General features: G+C 44.8%; 1 protein-coding gene across 1 annotated transcript in view; it reads left to right on the top strand.

Moving 5' to 3' along the window:
- Nucleotides 1-17,687, top strand: part of LOC118431650 — a gene marked incomplete in the record, with an annotated part of 19,653 nt that extends 1,966 nt beyond the window's left edge. The window contains 27 exon segments of the mRNA XM_035842892.1: nt 34-210; nt 833-908; nt 1,480-2,046; nt 2,550-2,696; nt 3,212-3,416; nt 3,743-3,969; nt 4,316-4,525; nt 5,246-5,460; nt 5,804-5,936; nt 6,465-6,609; nt 7,087-7,409; nt 7,837-8,052; nt 8,425-8,757; nt 9,124-9,262; nt 9,704-9,873; nt 10,246-10,386; nt 10,675-10,786; nt 11,377-11,586; nt 11,985-12,280; nt 12,827-12,945; nt 13,648-13,814; nt 14,495-14,676; nt 15,043-15,167; nt 15,643-15,892; nt 16,204-16,309; nt 16,807-16,989; nt 17,399-17,687. Of these exon segments, the coding sequence (XP_035698785.1) occupies nt 34-210; nt 833-908; nt 1,480-2,046; nt 2,550-2,696; nt 3,212-3,416; nt 3,743-3,969; nt 4,316-4,525; nt 5,246-5,460; nt 5,804-5,936; nt 6,465-6,609; nt 7,087-7,409; nt 7,837-8,052; nt 8,425-8,757; nt 9,124-9,262; nt 9,704-9,873; nt 10,246-10,386; nt 10,675-10,786; nt 11,377-11,586; nt 11,985-12,280; nt 12,827-12,945; nt 13,648-13,814; nt 14,495-14,676; nt 15,043-15,167; nt 15,643-15,892; nt 16,204-16,309; nt 16,807-16,982 (5,167 nt within the window).
- Nucleotides 17,688-18,340: the final 653 nt, after the last annotated feature.

The raw sequence follows: 18,340 nt of genomic DNA on the forward strand, positions 1-18,340 counted from the left end.
TTTTTGTTTCTTTCGTTCTATCGTTCACGTGAGCACCCCCGAGATGCAGGCCAACGTGACCCACAACGCCACTGCCTTCGTGAGCTTCATGAACACCACCCTGTTCTGGAACCTGACCGCTCAGGCCGACAGGGTCCAGCTCAACCACACCGCGCGCATCGAGAGCTGCTTCTGCACCTCCGTCAACGTCTACACTAACACTAGTGCCAGGTTTGTTTCTTTTGTTTGTTTGTTTGAACCTTTATTTATTCATGCAAGCTCAAATCGGCCTGCAGGCCGCTTTTCATTGAGGTCATGAGGGAAGAGGCAAGGGTTAGACAAAGTATATAACAGAGATACAGTTACATCGTCCTTGTCTACGATCAGATGTATTCTCAAAGTAATTTTTTTATCTACTTATTGGTCACCAAGTAACAAGACCAGAAGGCATTTCAAGGTGTGACCTGAAAGCTACTCTAAGGTTACGGGTTACATTGTAACTGCAACAGCATCTCTTCGCCCTAGGTCAGAAACATCATGATTAAGACCAGTTCAATTGCTCACTATGAGTGAGGACTAATTGACCAAATAGGCGAAGCATGGAATGCCGGAATGGCTTGCAATTGCAGTTGAATCAAAGAAGTCCTGACATGACCCACCTGTTTACCAGATAACCTATGTCGGCCCCCGTCTTACGTTTGTATGTTTCTGATCTGACAGGTGCGAGATCCCGTCCATCAACATCACCGTGCCTTACACCGGGTTCAACATCTCCACTCCAACATGACCCATCTGTTCACCAGATAACCTATGTCGTCCCCCGTCTCATGTTGTTCTGTTTATTATCTGACAGGTGCGAGATCCCGTCCATCAACATCACCGTGCCTTACACCGGGTTCAACGTGTCCACTCCATCCTTCATCACCAACATGACCCACTAGTGTACCAGATAACCTATGTCGCCCCCCGTCTTAAATTTTTATGTTTCTGATCTGACAGGTGCGAGATCCCGTCCATCAACATCACCGTGCCTTACACCGGGTTCAACGTGTCTACTCCCTCCTTCATCACCAACATGACCCACTAGTGTACCAGATAACCTATGTCGCCCCCCGTCTTAAGTTTTTATGTTTCTGATCTGACAGGTGCGAGATCCCGTCCATCAACATCACCGTGCCTTACACAGGGTTCAACATGTCCACTCCATCCTTCCTCACTAACATGACCCACTAGTGTACCAGAAAACCTATGTCGGCCCCCGTCTTACGTTTGTATGTTTCTGATCTGACAGGTGCGAGATCCCGTCCATCAACATCACCGTGCCTTACACCGGGTTCAACATCTCCACTCCAACATGACCCATCTGTTCACCAGATAACCTATGTCGCCCCCCGTCTCATGTTGTTCTGTTTATTATCTGACAGGTGCGAGATCCCGTCCATCAACATCACCGTGCCTTACACCGGGTTCAACGTGTCCACTCCATCCTTCATCACCAACATGACCCACCTGATGAACGCCACCATCGCTCTGGAAAGGCAGAACATCACCTGGAACGTCACCGCCAAGGTCAACTCCACCTGCTTCGCGCAGAACGTCAGCATCGTCAACGACTGGCAGCGCATCGAGGCCGTCCACAACACCTCCATCGGTGCCAACCTGACCTTCCTGGACTTCCGCATCCCTTACGTCAACACTTCCATCTGGAACGTCACCGGCATGAACAGGACCACCTCCTACAACCAGCTGCAGTACCTCAACTTCTCCGGCGTGTGGCGCTACGACTTCGGTAAGATCACCTGGATCAAGGTTGATCTGCCCAGGATCAGGACCCCCAAGATCCCCATCCCCGATCTGCAGAAGATCCAGCTGCCCCAGATCCCCGACATGACCCCCCTGACCTACGCCAACATCAGCACCCCAGAGATCACCGTGCCGTGGTTCAACTACACCATCCCCTCCATCCGCCTGGGCGTCAACACTTCCATCCCCGCCTTCCGCGTGCCGCTGACCAACTACACCACCCCGTCTATCAACGTCAGCCTGACCACCCTTAACATCTCTCAGGTAGGCACAAAACGATTTAGAGTTCTATCTACATTTCCAATAAATACCGATTACCAAATACATATCAATTCATAGCTAGGGCATAAAACCTGCTCTTCAACAAACACTAATCCGTCTATCAACGTTAGTCTTACCACCCTCAACATTTCCCATAACTTTTAAAGTTTACTCTACATATCGACTCATAACTAGGGGATAAAATTTGCTCTTCAACAAATGTTCTAAGATTGTCTTCAACTCCTTTACATATCAATTTAGGATATATTTTACCATTAGCAATTACACTGTATATGAAAAGACGATAAAATTTTAGTGATGTTAAGTTTTTTAGTTTTTGTGTAATCAAAGATGCACAATTTAGCTGTCGACTGCTATGTAGTACCTGGTTCATGGAGTTTAGCTGAATTAACCTTTCAGGGATCTTTGAAAAACGCCGGTCAGGCGACATGTACCCCTGGATAAAAAAAATAAACAAACAAACAATTGTTTCCTTCATCTTCCAGTGGACCGTGCCCTGCACCAACCTGACCATCCCCGAGATGCGTCTGTCCCTGCCCGTGGAGCTGCTGCCCAACATCACCCTGCCCAGGATCCCCACCCAGGAGGAGGTCCAGCAGTACGTGCCCTTCCAGATCCCCAGGATGCCAAAGGTACGGGATGCAACAGCATTGTTGCTATTATTACAGGTTCGCGATGAGCGAAACCTGTTCTGTTTTTGCTTCCGTCTTTGGGCGCCGCCATGATGAATTTTGATTGCTTAAAATATCTGTCAGTGGATAGTTTACAAATAGGGGAAGATGTATTTCTAGGGGAAGATGTTTCAAACAGAAAGACAATGATAAGCAAATTGCATTAGATTTTGATGATCGGTGACACGCTCAATGAAAGTCCACACAATATACTGGAAATAACCGGTGGAACGATCATCTTGATTTTGACTGTTTTCTATTGGACAATCCAAATTCTCTTCCGCCAATTGGACCGGGCTTTTTTCGTCCATATCTCTGCAGTGTCTCCAACGAAAGGTAGTAGATGCTACCTGCAATGACTGACCGTTTCCCAGATCATATCCAGTTGCATGAGTAACTGCTTTTTGACACAGTGGAACGCTAGCTCTATATGAATCTTCCAGTCCATTGACTCCACTACCTCATGTTCTTCCCAGGTGATCCCATCTTACAAGCTGAACCTGCCCAAGAGGCTGCACCTCCCCATCCCCGCAATGGGTAACGCCAGCGTCTCCATGGAGATGAGGTCTCCCATCTACAATGTCTCCGCCGGAGCCGAACTCAGGAACGAGACCTCCATCATCGCCAGGGCCAACGCCACCGTCAACTGCACCCTGGAGTTCCTGAACTTCACCACCCAGGGTACGTTATCCAGTGTATCGTTTTTTTTTTATAGTGCCTTATAACGGCTGGTTGTTGCAATTGGGTGCTTAGAGTGTTCTTGAACGAGTTGCAGTTGTGTGTGTAGGTCTTTACTATCCTGGCTGTCTTTGGTCGACAGTAAGAGGAAAATAGTCGTGTGTGTGTGTTTGTGTGTGCGTATGTGTGTGCGATAGTTGTGTGTGTCTGTGTGTGTGTGTGCGAGAACAAAGAAAGAGAGAATATGAGGGAGAGAAAGGAAGAGATCCGCATAGAACTCTCATACCTAGAAACCTTCAATAACACCTTAACTCTTTTCTACCACACAGCTGAGGCCAACCTGACCATCCCCCACTACAACGAGATCATCACCGGCCTGTCCTTCAACCACAGCCAGCAGTGGATGCGCTGCAACTTCACCCACAACGCCTCCATCGCCGTGGGCTGGGAGAAGCAGAACGTCACCTTCAACCACACCTTCTCGTGCCAGACCCCGGTCCAGCAGGTGCACCTGGCCCAGAACCTGACCGTGCGCAACAACCTGACTCACTTCGAGGTTGGGAAATACCTAACATTACAGGACACTTCTCAATAGCAATAGCAATTCAAATTCAGATGATAACGACATTGGATACTTAGAATCTTAAAGAAGTACCTGTATAACATCATAAGACACTTGTAACTAGCACTTCGGACATTGCCATTGAATGCTTACAATCTCTAAGAATTATTCCAATATCGTGCCAAAGTGAAACGTAACCATCCAAACTTACAATAGTGTGACTAAAAATCACAGGAAGAATCAATAACGTGAGTACATGTATGTAGGGATTTGTTAACGGTTTTGATGGAGAACCCTTTCCTGTGCTGAGTTTACCATGGTTTTGCCGCACCCCCTGTAGATCTGGTCTAACGAGACAGCTGCCACCAACGCCACACTGCTGCAGTACATCAGTCTCTACAACATCTCTCTGTGGGACGTCCTTCGTCTGAACGAGACCTCCTCCCCCCAGCAGCTCCAGCGCGTTAACGTCACCACCTACTTCTGCTACAGCAAGTCTAACGAGACCTGGGAGTTCCCCATCTTCAACTTCACCGCTCCCACCACCAAGGTATACACTCATTACATTTCCGCCTTGCAGATCTATAGGATTAGGACATCAAACACCGACACAAATCTGAGCTGATACAGTGCATTGCATATATTTAGAAACTTAGGACATCATGGTATAAATCATGTACGTGGTGCAGTAGCTCTGGATGTTACTGAGGTATATCTGTCCTATCTCTGTTTGCTTCGTTTGGTTGTGACTCCACACTTCCGAAGGTTTATACTGGATTAAACTCGAACTAAAATCTAACATGTTACAGTATCTTAAAACACAAGTTCATAGCATCCGCACTACTTTCTTCTTATCAGGCATAGATACACATACATTGCAACCTAGTTTAGAATGAATCACTTGAGTAACAGTGTAGCACATCGGTACATAGCCGCACTTGACCAGACAGTACATAATAAACCTGGAAACTTTCCAGTTTAAAAAATTGTTTAGATAAACTTCATTCGTTCGTTCATTCGTTCATCCGTTCATTCATTCCTTCGTTCATTCATTCGTCCATTGATATTTGATTTTGATTTGATTTATACGGGTGTACAATCATGAGGAATCGTCCATTCATCCGTTCGTTTTTTCGTTCATCCATTCGATCAATCTAGCAGGTCGACATCACACTGAAGTTAGGTACAGCTCAATTAAGAATTTTAAAGTCTGCAATAGTGACAACACAAATTTCATTCCTTTATTCATCTATTCATTCACTCCCTCTAGCTTGGCGAGATCAGGCTGAACACCACCTGGCTGTACGCCCTGGCTAACGCCACCTCCACCTACATGAACGTCAGCCTGCCTTACATCGGCAACGTCACCGAGCTCGCCTCTAACGTCACCTACTTCCTCAACACCACCGACCAGATGCTGAACGCCACCGACTACCTGCGCAACGCCACCTACCTGGTGCTCAACTACACCCTGCCCGTCGTCAGGTACACACCAAAGGAACATAGAAGAACTTTATTGCACGACAATTGTACATGATACAATGTATGGCAACAACTATTACACAAAGTACATAATAGAGGTATCTTCGGCTCTTATCGTCTCGGAAGACGGTCGACAGCTCAGCCTGCTCCTCAGTCGGTTACTGGTTACCGGTTACAGTTCTCTCCTGGCAGTTCATTTCATGACTTATGAGTTCAATCTTGGTACGGCAGCCTCTTCCACAGAATTCTTTGATATAGTATTACAATAGAGTAGGCTAATCGTTAGCTACGGTATTCTTTCTAATAGCAGCGCAACCCTTGATATATTTGCCTATTTTTGCGTCAGGAACGTGACCGAGTACATCTGGCGCCTGCCTTACGTGCCCCAGGTCTCCTACTTCGTCGGGAACATGAGCCTGCCACGTATGACTCTGTACCCCAAGATCATCGTGCCGGCTCTCGGAAACACCACCTTCAGGGTAATTGTTACTCTCCAACTTACTTAAGCTTATGCTTAGGTCTAGTTCAGCCGTTTTCCCCCTTTTACATAGTGTTGTTTCAGCTATGGTGTCCAAATGTTGACGTTTTTGAAGTTGCTTGAACCCTTAATAAAAAAAACATAGTCTAGATAACTTTAATTTCCGGATTAAAAAGATGTCTCAAAATATCATTTTACGTAAGATTTGATTACTTAAAGCCTCTGAAATTAGTTGAGTTTTGAGTTTCACATTTTCTGATCCTATACTACAAGTTGATGCTAACTCTGAAAACATGTGTACTTAGCATGTATCGATCTCTGAGAAAAATGTGTACTTAACGTGTATTTCTAAGAAAAATGGGTGCTTATCGTGTATTTTTAGGAATAAACGTAACGTGTATTCCTAAGAAAAATGGGTGCTTAACGTGTATTTCTAAGAATAAACGTAACGTGTATTTCTAAGAGTAAACGTAACGTTTATTTCTAAGAATAAACGTGTACTTAACGTGTATTTCTCTCCGTTTCCCAGGTTAACGTGAGCTCCCCCGTGTACAACCTGACCCTGGACAGCCAGCTGGTGAACACCACCCTGGTGCAGAACAAGTCCGCCATCGTGCACCTGCTCAACTGCACCGCCAACTCCACCCTGGACTTCCTCAACTTCACCATGCAGAGTAAGTTTATTTCATTATTTACGTTTATTCTAAATCCTGTTACATTTTCATCATTATATCCCCGTGTATGCTTGCAATTAACTATAACCTTTAACTATAAGTAACAATAACCTTTAAGTCTAACTTGAACCTTAATCTCGAATGTGGACATCAGGGATGTCATCACTGGTTAATGGATTCTTCTTAATGAAGTCTAGCTTAAAGATTCATTATACATTTTTGTTTTTGTTTTGTTTTTGTGCTTTTATTTCAACTCGATAAATACTTCATCGGCCTTCAAGAACAAAACATTTAATGTGAATGACCTATACAGCAATTTGCTTTCGTATTTCTGGTGTTTGTGAACATGCTGCACAAGATATGCTGAGTGAGGAACACAAGTCTCTCTTTCTGACTCTGAACACAGCTGTTGGATCCTGAAGAGAACCGGCCTGCGTACATAATACCTAACCGAGTTCTTCTCCGTGTTGTTCCCAGGCTACCTGAACGTGTCTCACGCCCACAACCTGACCGAGCTGAACATCTCCGCCTCCGCGAACCTGACCCACCCTGACGTCACTGTCAACGTCACCATGAACACCACCGGCATCAACGTCACCGACATCTGGTTCACCAAGTTCAACCACTCCCTGGTGGTCAACGTCACCGCCTACGACTGGGTCAACGCCACCATGAACTTCACCATGAGCAACAACACCGTGTACGCTAACCTGACCGTGCCCACCCTGGAGAGCTCCGTGGCTCTGCTGGCCCAGCGTAACGCTAGCGTGCTCAACGTCACTCTGTACCACCAGCAGAAGGTAGGTCTTCAACCTTGTCAAGTCCTACATAAATCGATCTTCATCTCGTGTTGACTATGTTTGGATGAGCAAGAAATATATAAAAAAAGCAATAGGGGTATAGACACTCCTTTCTTTCATGGCCATTGTTAATGACTTTTGGTGCCTTCAGACTTGGTAAGCAATGGCTTCACCATTCTACCTTTCTACAGTTTTGGTCTCTGTATGTATGTGTGTATTCTGCAATAGGTCCATTAATTGCTAAGTGTCCTCAACAGTCACATGAATCATCAACAAATGCTTTTACCAAAATGACAAGAAACGAAGTTGAATGTTTCATCGCCATATTCTCATATATAAACGTTACCCCTGCTCTCTTTCATCATCAACGAGACACTTCTTCACAGTGGTAATCATAATAACGTTGTTTCCTCACATTTTCCCGCAGCCCGAGTACCGTAACATCACCGCCTGGCAGCTGGCCGTGGCCCTGAACCGCTCCGACGCCGTGTCCTTCCGGTTCCGCCTGAACCCGGAGTCCCTGCTGCTCAGGCCCACCAACCTCACCTTCCAGCTCACCAAGGCCTTCTACCGCGCCATCTGGAACCAGTCCCACCCCATCAACAAGTACCCCCTCAAGTACATCAACAGGACCATCTCTGAGGTAGGCACAAACTTACTTTCTTAATTATCCTCTTCATCCCATGTGGGATAAGTTTCCTCCACTAGGGTCTGTTCTGTGCTAGGGGCTGAGCAGCATCCCAGGGGATCCCAATGGCCGCTAGGTCTTTAGCCACAGTGCGTATCCACGCACGTAGTTTTAGGACGTCCCCGTTTTCTCTTCCCCTCAGGGACCCAGTGTAGAGCAACTTTGGGGATACATCCGTAGAACATGGCCCAGCCATTTTAGTCTTCTGATGGCAATTTCAGTAGACAATAGGTAGTAGTTACACTAAGTACCGGCATTCTAGTGCTATGTTGATGGCTAATCCAGCAGTCATGTATTGATCATGTGATGCTACTTTTGTTTCCTTAGGCCATCAAGGAGCCCATCGTCCTGAGCTACAACTTCTCCATGGACTGCGCCAACCAGACCCTGAACGTCTCCATGTACGTGTTCAACTACACCGTCAACTACGTCCTGGACAACTACAACGCCACCGTGACCTCTGCCCTCAACACCACGCTCCACCTGGCGAACTACACCATGAACTACACCCTGGAGCTGGTCAACAAGACCCTGAACTACTCCATCGAGTCCCTGAACAACTTGACCTTCACCATCCCCCAGATCAACGTCACCATCAAGGGATCCGAGATCGTCGGCAACGTCACTCAGCTCATCCAGAACGTCACCCGTTACTCTACCGTAAGCAATGTTTCTGTTGTTGTTGTTGACGTTGTTGTTTTGTTAAGCTCTGGTGAGAATGTTGGAATTTTATTGTAGTTTGTTAGCTTACTTATACATGTATGTTGGAAGGCTATTTACAATATGATAACTTAAGAGTTGTTAATAGCTATAGAAAACCTAAAATGATTTCTTGCCATTGGATATGTTCTTGTCCAAGAAAAGATTCGTACCTTCTTACCGTTTTCTGCAGAAATGCTATTGCTCATATCTATCTGTGCAAAATTGTTACGTGTTATATTGGCTAAAATGTGGATAGCAAATAGCCTTAGTGCCTACGTGTCTTGTGAATCCTTGACCAATCATGACCGTTCTCTCCATCTGCAGAAGCTGCAGAGGAACGCTACCCACCTGATCGGTAACCTGACCCAGCTGGCCATGAACGCCTCCTACTACGGCTACAACGTCACCGAGAACGTCATGCGCAACGTCACTCGCTTCATCGACGGCAACCTGCCAGTTGTCAGTAAGTAGCACGAAGCCTTTTTTCTGTTCCTAAGCGTATGGTAGAGTACTAGGAAAGGATAGCAAAACTGTTCACAGAACCGTTCTGGTCCTGAGTCGGAATAGAACAAAACAAGAAGTGATGATCGTCTCTTGATACGATAGACATTAGGAAAGTCTTGTTAATCGTTATCGTTTAGATCCACAGAGTGTGGTGACTCGAAACCACCTGGTCATTAGCTCTGAACAGTATGCGACTCGTTCATCATCACACAGACCACCTTCCACTCCGTATGCTTGAGCGACTAGTTAGGCAAATGTAACTCCATACTAGTAGTGAGATATAAACTGTGTTTCACTAGACTAAGACTTCATCAGCTACAGCAACATGATAGCTAACCATGCTAGTTAGGCAAATCTAAGTCCATGTAGATATAAGTAGTAATGAGACATGTTTCTCTAGGCTGGGCCTGGCGCTATTGGGACCCCATCAACTACAGCATCAGGCTGGCCAACTCCACCATCCAGTACGCCCGTAACGTGAACTACACCGACGCCAGCCAGGTCGCCATGGCCATGACCGATCTGGCCATCAACCGTACCCTCAACTACACCGTGGAGTACGTGCCTCAGGTACGGCTATCCTTACATCAGTATCAAACATTCAGAACACAACCTATGTATGCTACTCAGCTATGTATATATATATATATATATATATATATATATATATATATATATATATATATATATATATATAGTACTGCTTGCGTAGAATATTGGGTAAATAGATGAAATATTTTTGTAGCCTTGCCACTGTTGGCACAGTCATACATCAAAGGATCATCATCTATGGACTAAACAAATTGTCAGGCCGCACTGACGGATAACATCAATGGAATCAGCCCAGTTCTAGATCTTATTTCTGCGTTGTTACAGTGATACAAGAAACATCAGAGCAAAACACCAATAATTTAATTAATTTCCCTCCACGTTGTTCCCCAGGTTACTGAGTGGGCCGTGAACAAGACCTGGGAGACCACCTCCTACGCCGCCAAGTACGCCACCGACTACGTCGTGCAGTCCTCCAACGGCAGCATCGAGTTTAACCTGTACCACCCCTTCAACTGGACCCGCTTCGACGAGGTAAGCATTGGTGTACATTATTTTCTAGCGTTGACTGACGAATAGAAAGTTACAACAGTGTTCGCAAAACCTACTAATTACGGAAAAAGTGCCTCCCACTTCTTCCAAAAAGTCAATCCCAAACGTCAACCCCAAAAAGCTTAGATTGTAGTTCGCAGCAGTCCATAGTAGAACAGTCGCTTGTCTGTATACTTTTTTGTATATATTGTATGTTCCATTAGCCCTCGGGCAAGAATTCCACGAAAAATGAAACTCTTGTTGATAGAACCACCATCGTTATCATTTCAGGTTCCTTCCGTGAGCAACAGGACCGCCGACCTCCTGAGGCAGACCGCTGAGATGATGACGGCCATGTGGCGCTCCCCCATGTCCGCTATGCGCGAGATCCCACCTTTCGACAGTAAGTTTTTTTTTTTTTTATTAAAAACAACAACAATGGTACATTTGTCAACCACTAAGACTAGTGTTTGTACTGTCGAGTACTATTGCACATGGAGGGATAACATATACTGGTGTGTCTGGACGAATTACATGGTTAATTTCACATGCAATACATGGGTAGTGGAACAGTCAGAAAAGACAAATACAAAAACTTTCTATAGTAAGTTACAAACTTTGGCTGAACATGATAAACCACTGCATAACAGACCACTTCTGTACTCAGGGATTGGGGCTTCGATAAGAATGACATAGTCTAAGCCACCACTGGATAATTCACCATTGTCGAGAGAACGTATATTTATTAAGTCTTAGCCCGGTGCGTTATGGCCAAAGGTATCAACTAAGTTTCAAATTCAAGAAAAAGACAGATATTTGTCGGTTTCTTGTCTTTTTTGTTGTTGTCTCTGATCATCTTTGGACCCCAATGTCACTTCAATATAAAATAAATATCCCTCCAGGGGACAAATCCCCTTCATTGTAAGGCTAAACAAAGTCGAACGCATTTTTGCTATCGTTACCACGATCTAACCTGTCCTAATGTCTTCCCAGGGACCTCCATCACCTTCGGTCAGCACGTCCTCACCTGGGACGAGCACCTGTACGACGTGCCCCAGGCCGCCTCCGACGACTGCGTCTACGTCCTGGCCCGCGACTTCGACGACGGCAACTTCACCATCCTGAGCAGCAAGGAGGGCATCACCGTCCAGCTGCCCACCGCTGTGGTCGAGATTAACAAGGAGAACCACGTCAGGGTTGACGGTAAGAATCTGCCTTCTTGTTGCTATTGGTATTCAAGATTTGTTGGTTGGACTATCAAATACGTACAGCCAGAACTGCCTAACCAGTCAGTGGCTTTCTCAGTTTGTTTGCACTGTAAGTAGTTTTTTTTAGCATTCGGAGATACTTGCTGGGTTTCTTTGGGAGGGGGCTACTTACCTCTTTACTAATTACTTAAAGTAAAAAGGCCGAAGGTAGCACATTTAAGTGGATACGCTATGGACACGCACAGAACCAGAATTCTAAACTGCGTTTACACAATTTTACCCAGTTGAAAACAAGATTCATAAGCTTTACCGTTGAACCTTCAGGCCTTGGAAGCTGTAGCACACAAAGCAAAGTAAGGTTTCCTTGAATAAATATGCAACTTCGTTCCGTAGGCTCCAAGCAGCCCACCGAGCTCCCCTACCAGAGCGAGGAGAAGAATATCACCATCCTGCGCCAGGGACCCTACGTGAACATCACCACCCGCGACGGCGTGTCCGTCCGCTGCGACGCCATCAACGAGATCTGCGTGTACAACATCTCCGGCTGGTACCACAACAAGACCCTGGGTCTGCTCGGCACCAACGACAACGAGCCCGCCACCGACTTCCGCCGCCCCGACGGGTCCGTCACCGACCGCGAGGATGCCTTCGTCAACTCCTACGAGGTCACCAAGACCAAGAACTGCAAGGTGGGACTCGAAACAACTTTTTTTGTGTGAACTATACCCCGATTTCTTATGAACATACTACTGTCAGTCAGTCTATACAGACTATGGCACAAACTCCTACGAGGTCACCAACACAAAGAACGGCAAGGTGGGCTTCGATACAGTGTATCTTTCTTACCTTGACTATACCCCGGACCACAGAGCATTCAAATACAGTCATCCTGCCCCAAAAGAACACCCAGGGGACTGATACAACCTGGAATTGGTAAACCCAAAGTATTGAACCGTCTACAAATGCATTGGACTACTCGCTCAAAAATGATCGTATAAACGTATGCAATACACTGAAATCGTAAACGGACATGTTGCTATCCAGATTACAACTGTTGAGATTTTTGTTTATCTCTTTGATGATGGAAAGAACAAACCAGTTCTATCACCTATGTAACCCCTCTGACAGACAGGCTAGAAGGGTTCTCCCGCTGTTTAAGACAGGCGTTTGGAACTTAGATGTGATGATTTTTCAAAAACATTTTGTGACTGACGAGTTGGACTGTTCCTCCGCAGATCGACAGCGAGAGGAACGTCGCCAAGGGCAAGTTCGCCGCCATCACCGACTGCTACATCCCCGAGTCTCCCAAGTGTGACGAGCTCTTCAGCCGCGAGAACTACGCCTCCAAGTTCAGGTGCGAATACTTATACAGTATATGTACAGTTCGTGTTTCCCGAGAACTATCGTAGAGTAGAATTTGTTATCACATTTAAGCACAGCAGGGGCATCTTCTCTGGGTATTTTGAAAGGACGCTTGCAGATAGATGTGCAAAAGCTAGGTATGACAAGTCATTCAGTGTAATATAACCAGCTGCTGTCGCGTCGCGTGCCTGCGAAGCTGGTGTGTTAAGCCAAAGGGCGGTTATACCGGCTATATAGATATAGATAGAGATACATACATGCTACAAGAGGAATCGAGCAACGTTTGGAGCAACTTTTAAGTCAGATGCCTTCAACAACTTTTCATTTTAAGTGTTCATCATCACATCACAAGTGTCCGACATTTCCTACATCAAGTACATCACAAACGTTGCATGTATTTACAAAATGAAGTGGCCTGGAGGACATTTATATGATTACACTATTCCAAATGGTAACTACCATGTAACTAGTCAAGGAACTGTACCAAGTGCTAGAAAATAAGTCAAACAATAACTGAACTCCAGGTAATAAGAGTTACAACTAAAAGTTACTCAAGACAAAGTCGTAGTCATAGCAAATGGATTATATTCCAACAATCATTTGGCAAGAACTGGTACGAATGAAGACCTACAATACCAATCTAGGTAGTAGCTACTTACTAAGTAGTACTAAGACTTCTTCCACTGTTTCTCAGGCGTTGCTTCCAGGCCGTCGACCCCGAGCCGTTCAGGCAGGCCTGCAAGAGCGACTCCAAGAGGTGCAACCTAAAGGAGCCCAAGAAGAGCATCTGCACCGTGACCGCCGGCTACATCGCCGCCTGCGAGGCCAAGGGCATCAGGATCGAGCAGGAAGAAGTCTGCGGTGAGTCGGAATCATGGTCTCTATGGTCTCTACCCTACGGTCTGACTATTCATGTCCCTTACCAACTCCTATAACATTTTGCAATCTGATCCGGGTAAATCTGTATGTTGTTTGGATTTCGCAGTTTTGAAGGTGGACTTTCAAAGACAAAAACGGACCAAGAGACAACAAAAACTGTATGCATGCGCTTAAAAATACTGTTTATGTCGGGCACCGGGTTGAATCTAAATCGGACACCAAGAAGTACCCCCGGTATCTGTCAGTCCACCGGAACAAATTTGTGGTTCTACACTATAAAAAAACACTATTCAAGTCCCTGAACGACTCCTATGACATTAGCATAATGATCCAGCTCGACCTGTAAGTTGCATTCTATGGGCTTTGACAAAAACGACGACAAAAATTGTATGTATGTGTATATAGATACTGTTAAGGCCGGGCACCAGGTTGAATTTAAGTCGGACTTAAAATAAACCCGGGACCCGGTGACAAATAGACGCCGTGGCTATCCGGCAGTCAATCGGAACAAATTTGTGGCTTTGGAGTCCGTTCGGGGCTGCATGCTTGACGGGCACCTTTGCAATTAAGACACAAACCTTATAGATGAATTGATATGCTGAGAGACAGTTCAACAGATGACAAAGCTTAGGACTGAAAAATGACGTATTTTCCCACCACAGCATCCTGTGAGGAGGACAAGCAGCCCGGAGACAGGTGGAACAGGAGGGCCGCCCGCAAGGCCGATGTTGTCTTCGTGGTGTCCGAGAGCCGCAAGATGAAGGACCGCTACGGCAAGCCCGAGGAGCAGCTCCTGAGACTCGCCCAGGCCGTCGTCAAGAACCTCGAGCAGAACAAGTTCAAGGTAACCGTCTCAAGTATTTATGTTACCTGTTACAGTATTGATCTTGGTTTTGGTCTTGGTTTTAGTGAAAACTCAGTTTTCAAGCATACAGGTTTACTTTTCGACCTGCAAAGGCTGTTTTATGTTCTTTTGACATTAATGACACATTAAGGTATCATACTTAGAACTAGGGCGCAGAACGTTTGTTTTTGGCTTATTGTTTAAACCAACGTTTCTTGTAGTCCTGTTACCCGTATAACTGACTCTGATAAGATTTCAGCGGCAAACTGCCTTAGCTATGAAAATAAGTGTGAGAAAACATGGAGAAGGCAATTGGTGGTCAGGAAGGAACCAGTTTCTGACTTAAGTTGTATTTTGTTACCGTAGGATGTTGAGTTCGGAATCGTCGCCTTCGCCGGCAAGGATGTCCACCGTGAGCCCCATGTCCACACCATCAAGGGCGAGCTCTTCAAGCAGGTCAGCCAGCTCCAGCGTGGCCTCAACGAGCTCAGGTGAGTTTTCTGTCTGTTTTGTCGTCTGATCATGTAAAAACACCAGAGCAACTATGTGTTTGGCAATACATACCGTACATATAACAGCTGTATTTCACGTGAGATGCATGTCTGTAGATTTGAAAGCTCAAATACTTCGCATTGTGCATTTGAGTTGAGATGGAGCAACAACAGAAAATCTTCAATCAAGCTTCTTTTAGGTTGCCCTAAACCTTAGCTGGACTGTTGTCCTTTATTTGGTCCTTTAATAGACACTAAAATGGTACAATGAAACAAAGTTTACGCCACAACAATAGATCTAGAGACATTCCAAAACAATTGTACTGATTGGCAGGATTCTACGATATTTAAAATGTAGCAAAACTTATGTCTGTCCTGTAAACTAATTAGAAGGAACTGACTAAAGATACATCCAAAAACATGTAGAGTTGTAAAAGTGTAACAAAACTAACACCTGCCTTGTTACACTTCACAGATTCGAGGGTGAGGAGCCCATGGAAGCTTTCGAGGCCATCAAGCTGGCCTCCACCTACCCCTTCCGCGCCGAGGCCGCGAAGACCATCATCGTCTTCGACCACGAGGAGAGCCTGTACTACAACGAGCTGGCCGAGATCGTCGACATCCTGGGAGAGAACTCCATCACCATGAACGTCGTCTGCGACTACGCCAAGATCGACCGCATCAGCAAGAAGAAGTCTTCTCCTGTTGTTGGCCTGACCGGCAAGGTATTGATCATAAATCTTTAGCAGCGAAAGCGGTCTTGTTGAAACATTGACATCAAACTATCGCCATAAAGCTTCAGTCCCATGATATTGTAAATAACTGTGAAACTATTTGGCTTTAGAAATGTATTTTTTATGTCAAATTCATCGTCTTCAAATGAAAATCTGTGTTTTCTAATAGAGGAAATATACTAAGAAGGGCCTTAATCGAAATCTTTATCAAAAATGTTCTTTGCATATGACTATCAGTACTAGTATTTCTTAAATGGAGGTAAACGTATTTGAAACACTAAACGATGTTGTTGTCTCCACAGGGTGTTGTTCTCCGTGACGAGAAGAAGGGCAAGTCCAAGTCCAAGTACGCCGAGAAGCTCAGCCTGCCCGCCGGACAGTACGTCAAGCTGGCTAAGACCTCCGGAGGTGAGACTAGAAACCTTAATACGTAACATGTCACTATCCTTATACTGTACATTACATGGCTTCAGAAGGAGTGAACGGCCTAAACCCAAATGTTGAGAAAATCATATCCAGGTAAAAAGATCAGAAGGATATGATTTGGACATCATCATCATCATCATGGATTTATAGATAATCGTAGAGAAAGCACTTGAGTATTACTACTAGGCTTCAAATGACCTCCCCCATGAAGCACCACAGTGGCAACAAGTGCAGTCAAATCTAAAAATATCCGTCCCTGTTTTGGATCGCAAAAATGATTATAATGATGATGATGATGATGATGAAGATGATAGTGACAAAGATGATGGTGGTCGTGATGATCATGATGATGATGATGATAGTAATGATGATGGTGCTGGTAGTGATGAAGATGATGATAAAGATGATAGTCATGATGATGATATTGATGAGGATGAAAAGTACCATTTGATTTATACTCTCGTCCTGCACCTGTCCAGGCTCCATCTTCTCCCTGGACACCTTCCTGAAGGGCCACAAGGACTCCTCCGCCATCATCAGCGAGCAGATCGCCGAGCAGCTCCAACCGCAGGTCGAGCCCTCCGCCAAGAAGCAGTGCGTCTGTGTGCGCGGCATCAACGGCGAGGGAGTCACCAAGTGCAGGAGCGTCTACTAAGTATAACGTAAGTCAAGTTCAACTTACAGACGTTATGATAGATCTTGTTTCCTCTTTATTGGAAACATAACAATACAAAAGCACCAGGTCTTGTTAATAATCATGATTTAAGGCGAGTCAAACTCTTGGTGGATATAGATACAATGAAAATATTATGCCTCACCAAAAATGTCCCTATGAAGTCAAAAGTTGAGGCCTTAGAATTGACATATGCTAATAAGTAACACGTTCCTTAACTGTAGACACGGTTGGGTTGGGTGCGTCACAAACTCTGTTTCACAAATTAGATCATTTCTTCTTAACTTTTAAACAGATCTAGTACATGTAATAGATACTTACAGGCTATGTATTACTAAGTTCTGTACATCAGAATCCAGTGTAAAATATTCTAATGTTGTATTTTTCTTTCCTAACAGATCACCAACACAAGACCTCGGAAGACCATTTCGACTGTCATAAAGAAACACCGTAGTTGTTGATTAGAATTCGTTCTGTATTTAATCCACTTTTGAGTTGTCTTTAACACCACTAACAACTGCACAACCAATTTTCCTGAATACAAAAGTAGTAGAGCATATAAAAAAGTGTGTCCTGGTTTTATTTCGTGTTGGGCATGTGATAGGTACTTACCGAAAAACTTTACGTTAAGAAAAAATATGTGTATTTAATTGTTATGTTGCTATTATTAAAGAGCTTTTCTATGCACATCTGTCTCTGGCTGTCATGAGTAGTATGGGGACACGGGGTGGTTATGTTGGCGGAGAAGGTTTTGATATTTCAATATTTCAACATAATACACACATCTTGAAATTGTGTTACAAGACAACATAAACCAATACAAACACTTCTTTTAATGGACGGAAAACTCGCAGCAAATTCAGGGCTAAATATGCTGGACAGCAACGCTGTCTATGAAGAATACTCGGAGTATACACAGAACACTCACATGCTGTCGATACCATACAAAAGTTACAATGGTACTGGATATTAAAGGTGATACATAACACACCATATTACGATGGAAATCTAACCTCAATAATGAAGACAACATAAACAATACTAAACAAACATAATAATATCTGAAAGTAGCCCCATATAAAAGAGTATACGAAAACACTGCAGTGTGCCCCCAACATCACCGCCCCTTGTGTTCCCTAGTAGCTCTGACACAGAGATGGAAGGTGAATGAATGAATGAATGAATGAACGATTGGATGGATGGATGGATGGATGGATGGATGGATGGATGGATGAAGAGACGGATGGAGTGAGAGATGGGTGGACGGATGGATGGATGAAAAGTAAATAAGTCGAACAAATAACTGACGACTGAACAGCAAAAGACTTTGCAATGATACG

The sequence above is a fragment of the Branchiostoma floridae genome, chromosome 15 (genome assembly GCF_000003815.2).
Source record: "Branchiostoma floridae strain S238N-H82 chromosome 15, Bfl_VNyyK, whole genome shotgun sequence".
NCBI classification, from domain to species: domain Eukaryota; kingdom Metazoa; phylum Chordata; class Leptocardii; order Amphioxiformes; family Branchiostomatidae; genus Branchiostoma; species Branchiostoma floridae.